General features: G+C 37.6%; 1 protein-coding gene across 2 annotated transcripts in view; it reads left to right on the top strand.

The window, feature by feature from the left end:
- The window catches only part of gpc6a (glypican 6a), a 137,232-nt gene that overhangs the window by 100,183 nt on the left and 31,049 nt on the right, over window positions 1–6,000 (top strand). For both annotated transcript variants that reach the window (XM_068730726.1, XM_068730727.1), the window contains exon 5: window positions 3,480–3,610. In XM_068730726.1, the coding sequence (XP_068586827.1) occupies window positions 3,480–3,610 (131 nt within the window). The remainder of the gene's footprint in view (window positions 1–3,479; window positions 3,611–6,000) is intronic.

Below are 6,000 nucleotides of genomic sequence, written 5' to 3' on the forward strand. Positions count from 1 at the left end.
TTCATCCATTCATTTAAACAGCATAATACGGCCAAGAGCTGCAATTTTGAATCCCAACGCTCAGAAGCGTCATTCCTCCAGTCCTTTGGTCAGAATCTGTAGGAGATATTATATAGTATTGTAGCCTTGGTCATGAATTGAGTCAGCCAGCTGTCTCTGAATTATTTAGCTTCGCTAAATTTCACTGTGGCGATCCCAAAGAGCTGCTTTCTTGTCTCAAATTCTAGTTATCATTAGGCTCTGTTAACTTTTGGATTTCTCCAAATTATCGCAGTGTACAGATGGAAAATTGTGGATGAAACAAACACAAGCAGCATTCGATCAGAAAAAGACTGTAAAATTTAAAAAAAAGTGTTGAACCCATTAAATAACAGTAGGTTATAAACAAAACAAAGCTAAATTAAAGTTAAAACATGTATTTACTAATGCTGCTATAGAAATATACCACAAGCAGTAGGCCATACTATTTGATATCTTAAGGAGTCTACAGTGACTACAGAAAATAGTTAGTAATAGTTGACTTTTGTGCTCTGTTGTCTCATGATGTATAACATTTTTCCGCTGTGTTTGTTTATCATTATCGGTCTTCTGGGTTTGAACCACTGAAAAAATAGCATGTTATTGTTGATGAATGTTAACACCCAGATTTCTGAAACGCATGCGTCGTTTGATCTGGTCTGATCCAGATTCACATCACCACCAAAATCCAATCAGCTGATCATAGGCCAAGGGTCTGTCCACCAGATTTGAGCCAATTCTGTTGTCAACTTTCCACTAGTTTTCCGACAGCAAAAGCAGTTTGTCCATTTATGTTGGCAACGGTGTTCATGTTTACTTCATGTACATGTGGTTAGAAATACTCTACATACCTCTTTTTGACGAGGTTGGGTTGCAGTGAATGGTTCCACAAATCTGCTAGGGTGAAACAGGGCCCCTGGATATTATTACAACTTAATTCAATGTTAATTGGCAATACCAGGTTTGAGTATTAATCTTTATACTTTTAATTCACCTCCCCTTAAATGGGCTAGTGCTCTCTCCTCTGTACTCAACCTGTCCTCTAAATCACTCCGCTCAGTCAAGCGGGTGAGCTTAATATCCTGCCCTGTCAATAGCCACTGAGAGGAGGCAGACTTTATGTTCCTTAGGTCTCATGACAGGCACTCTGAAATGCTGGCCTGAGGGCAGGAGCTCAAACTCATTCTTCGAAGGCTGGTCAGGTCAGTCTTGAAAGGTTTTGGCTGTCTTTCTTCAGTGCTGGCCTGTTACTCTGTAATTGTGAGAGCGATACCTGACTTACTCCAATCATCTTATTTGCCAATTTCACAACGCTCCTAATATTTTTACACACCAGGCTACAATATACAATGTTAAACAGACTTAAGTCAAAGTTAAACGGTCACAGCAGAACAAAGCGTGCAGCTTTGACACTTAAAATGGGTCTTCATGTTCCATCTCCTACCAACAGTCACTCATAACAGAATCCTAGCTGAACCAGAGGGTGGCAGATTAGAAAACACTCCTGAGCATTGCAGTAATGAAAGGCACTGACAAATGACCTGTTTTGTTGTTTATGTACGGGGAATACTTGCCCTGATTTCGTTGAAGTACTCAGGAGTGCTCCCGAAGTCCCTCATTGTCTCACAGCTCACTGCTGATGTTTTGAACTGTGCTGCAACAATGAAACTTCGACAGTGACAAGACAGCAACAGATAACTTTGCTGGTGACATTTTACTATATTTTCTTATTGTCAACACTCTCCTATAGCAATGATGAACTGAGCCTATCAAGTGTTGGATGGAACAATGTAAACCTATGACTTCTGTGCCATAGACTTCCATTGTTGTTGCACTGGCTGATATGTTCCTTCATTAAGATGAACTAGGGCACAGTTGTTTAGTTTGAGTTGACCCCATGATGCCCAGCTGTTCTCATTTATTGAACCTTTTTTTCCAAAATGTAAATATTTAGTATATTTAAGATTTTAAAGATTCACATCTTCAGTAGGAAATGATCAGCTTGTGTCCAAAAACAGACTTTTTAGAGACGGACTAATGCTAGTTAGTTTCGGTCTTTCCATAGAATTCGTTGACAAAAACAAAGATGTAGAATATATTCAACCTCCTCTTTAAACTTGTGTTTCAGTAAAGCTTTGATAAATCATGTTAAACTTATTTTTCCCCATCATCTTGTGACAAGAATATAATAAAATGTTGGATATAAAAAGAAGATCTGAGATTCGGAATTGATGTATTCTAACAAAAGGATCCCAGTTACAGACCATAAAGCAAGTTTGAACAAAAAATAAATTCAATTAGAAAAAAAAAGGGATGATAATATTAGATTGGCATTAAATAACAGTTTTTACTCTGCATTAGTGCTTATTCTGATGTATTGTATTCACTAAATAATTTGTCAATTTTTAACAGAAGCAGTTCACATTTTTTTGGCAGTTTTTGAGATGCAGTCACTTTGCTAAATGTCAGTGCAGCGATGGGAGTCCTACTGATATCACTGCTCTCGGCCTTTACCACTTAACCACTGCTAACCCCTCAAACAAGACTTGGTGGACTTTTAATTACTTTTTGAGAGACAAGATAGAGTCAAATAAAAATATCAGACACATTATTTTCATTGCTGACATTTCCCAATTTAAGACAATCCATAGAACCATATAGCATATTAATATCACATTGTTTTAATGGAAATGTAAAGGGGGCAGGTTGGTGGTTAATCTGTTTTAGGTAGTGATTCAGGCCAAGACTCATCCACAGCAAAAACATGGTCCTTTTATTTGTTTGTTTTTGTCTGTTGCTACCCGTTTGTTCATGTTTTCTTAATACATGATCAGATGTGATGTGAGGTTTTGACAAATAAACAAGGAAACAACACACACAACACTGCATATTTGATTTCATCACTTGCCTTTAGATGTGTTGCATGCTTATGGTGCCTTATGGAATTCATGTTTGACAGAAAGAACTAACTTAGTGTCTGAGATGTAATTAAAAGGTAATGAATTTATGCATTCATTGATATACTTTCACAATTTAGAAATACTAAATCAAAAAGAGCTGGACTGATAAGCATAAATGCAAGTCAGTGATATATGTTTTATGTGTACGCTATTTGTAAATTTATCACATTGAAATTTAATAAACAGTGTCTCCCAAGATCTCTTTGTTACTCAATGTGTGTTTGTGTGTTTAGATGAAGGTACTGGCAGGTTCATTCTGTATTTGTGTTTATTGGCAGTCAACACATTTGGAGAAGGGACCATTCTTTGTTCTCTTACTTGGAGCCATGTCATAGACACGTGATGAAGCAAAGCACCCTGGGGCTTTTGCACTGAGTACCTGCAATGCTCAAAGATGATGTGAACATATTGACGCATGTAAACAGTAGAAAAAGTAGTAAAATGTCCGTGTGTGAGTGTTTAATATCTCTGAGCTGACATGTGTCCTCTGTGCTTTGACAGATGCTATGTTACTGGTGGCAGACAGACTGGAGGGACCCTTCAACATTGAAGCAGTTGTGGAGCCAGTTGACATCAAGATCTCTGAGGCCATCATGACCATGCAGGAAAACAGCATGCAAGTGTCAGCCAAGGTGCTCTCTTCTGAATTATCTTTGTTCACTGTCCTATGATGTGATTTATTTCTAAAAGTAACATACCCGTTATAGAAAACATTGTATACATCAACTAATTTAGACCCGATTAATCATTTTACGTTTTTTGTAATTTTTCTTATTTAATGAATTAGTGCAAAACAGAGAAACCAATAGACAGGACAATTACAATGAAGCTTTGCAAAATGTGAAAAGAAAAAGGAAAGAGGTGTAAAAACAGGTAATTCAACCAAGTAAATAATGAGCATGGTAAGTGGGTTATTTGAGTGTACCTCAACTTAATTATTTCTAGTTATTGTAGGATTATTTATCCATCTGAAATAACATGTTGGTGAAAACACTGTCATGCTGTATGTTTATATGTAAACACAGCACGGTTGGATGCCTTGGATAGCTCTTGGAACACAGTGCTTCAACACATAACCCTGTCTCCTAAAATTCTCCTTTATATACTACTAATTTACAAAATCAAAGTTTCTGATATGTTATTACACCACACATCACAGTAAGGTTTTTATCAACGTATTGAGGAAAAAAAAATGATGTATCTTGTCACAAAATGGTTGTACTGAACGTAAGTCCTAAAATGTTTCTTGTTGTATCTTTACAATATCCACTTATGGCAACACTGTGTCGAAGCCTGAGACAGGATGTGTTTACTTGCTATCCACACCTAGGATGCAGGACAGGGACTCTGGTCTTTTAGTCATTTAGTAGTCTTTTAAATCGATATTAGGAGACAGTTTAAAATGCAAGAATAGCAACTAATTTTCTCTGTAGACTTGAAATTGCTTTTCAGTTTCAAATTCCAAGCAGCACATTCAAGATGGTATCACACATAGAACAGTTTGTCATTGTCTTTCTTGTCAAAAGGCTGTTTTTTCAGTTCAACAATTCATTCAGACCCTTTGGTGTTTTCTGGCCTATCTTCATGCCAGAATTACAAAGGTCAGTGTGAATTAGATGTTGCATTCTTTTCCATATCAAGAGGGCTGCAATTTACAACTTTTACCCATTGTCTATTCACTTGACTCTCCATCCCTGAACGGTTGTGATGGGCTGGCAGATTGCATCGAGAGATTACAACCTTTTCCCCACAGTCACATTTTAACCATGCGTACCTTCATCCCTGCTGCTCAGACCTGTTGAAAATCGGTTTGCTTGTGTGATGTACTGTACAGGATAGGGGAATTGTAATCATGCTGAAGAACTGATAACTATTATAGAAAGGACAGCCTCTTGTCATGACAGCCATGCAGCACATTAGAGTGCTCCATCACACACTGAGCCAGGGGCCGGCAGACAGGCCGGAGAGGAATGCTAATGAGCTGCGCGGTTTGGAGGTCTGTTGTTTGGGCCCCGAAGAGCCTGTGGAGACCAAGCCGTCTGAAAACAATCTATTCTCACAATGAACCACTATGATCAACACATTGATCAGTGTAAGGTTCAGCTAATAATATATCAGCATTTCTATTTTTGTATCACTATTAACAACACAACTTCAGTTTTCATTTTGAGAGAGTTGAATAACCTCCTCCTTATGATATCCAGCGTTTGTCAAAGAGAAGAGTGTTCTCTGATATACAATTACTGTCTGAGTATCACTCAGCGATCTAAAACTAAATATATATTTAACTATAACTATATATATTACATTGAAATACAGAAATTCCATATTTTCCAAAGCCAAAATTGTCATGGCTGCAGATTAGAATGGCATGGGTTTATTGAGCATTAGAATATGTTATTGGCCACATTAAAAGCAAATACTAACTGATCACTTTTGCTCATTTATGTTGTATTTTTATGCTAACATGTTGCAGTCTGGGCCAAAAAAATCAAAGAACCTAGAAATCCAGGTCAAATGTTGAAGTTGTTTTTTTGAAGCCGCTATGTTGTACTGTAACAATGGCTTTTAATTGCAGTCGAGTTACAGCATATCAAGAGTTAAAGCCTCTGTTATGGGGGGCAGACTCGGGCACTAATAGACAACATTGGTTCCAGGCTGGTTCTGTACTGTTTTCTATCTCAAATCACAAACCAGGAATTGTGCTGTGAGCAAAAGCTTTTGAAGGAAAAAAATGTCAGTGGTGTAAGCAAACTGCAACTTTGGTGGGATCGAAAAGGAAGTATATTCTACAAAGAAATTGACTTAGCCCTGGCTCAGTGTAGAGTTCATGCAGCACTGGACTGCTGATAACCTCGTTTCTAACTATTCAGCACTGCATTGAGAAACTCACATTTCACAATAATGAAGAAATATTGTTATAATCTTGCACATCCAGACTATTTCCCTTAAGATACAGTAAACACTAAACACCACGGAACCTCTTTCACTTTTCCCTTTGTGCTTGCCCCTCTCTGTGGTA

This window comes from Cebidichthys violaceus, unplaced genomic scaffold (genome assembly GCF_023349555.1).
Source record: "Cebidichthys violaceus isolate CVI_PGR_0920_01 unplaced genomic scaffold, fCebVio1.0.p SCAF_5, whole genome shotgun sequence".
Taxonomy (NCBI): domain Eukaryota; kingdom Metazoa; phylum Chordata; class Actinopteri; order Perciformes; family Stichaeidae; genus Cebidichthys; species Cebidichthys violaceus.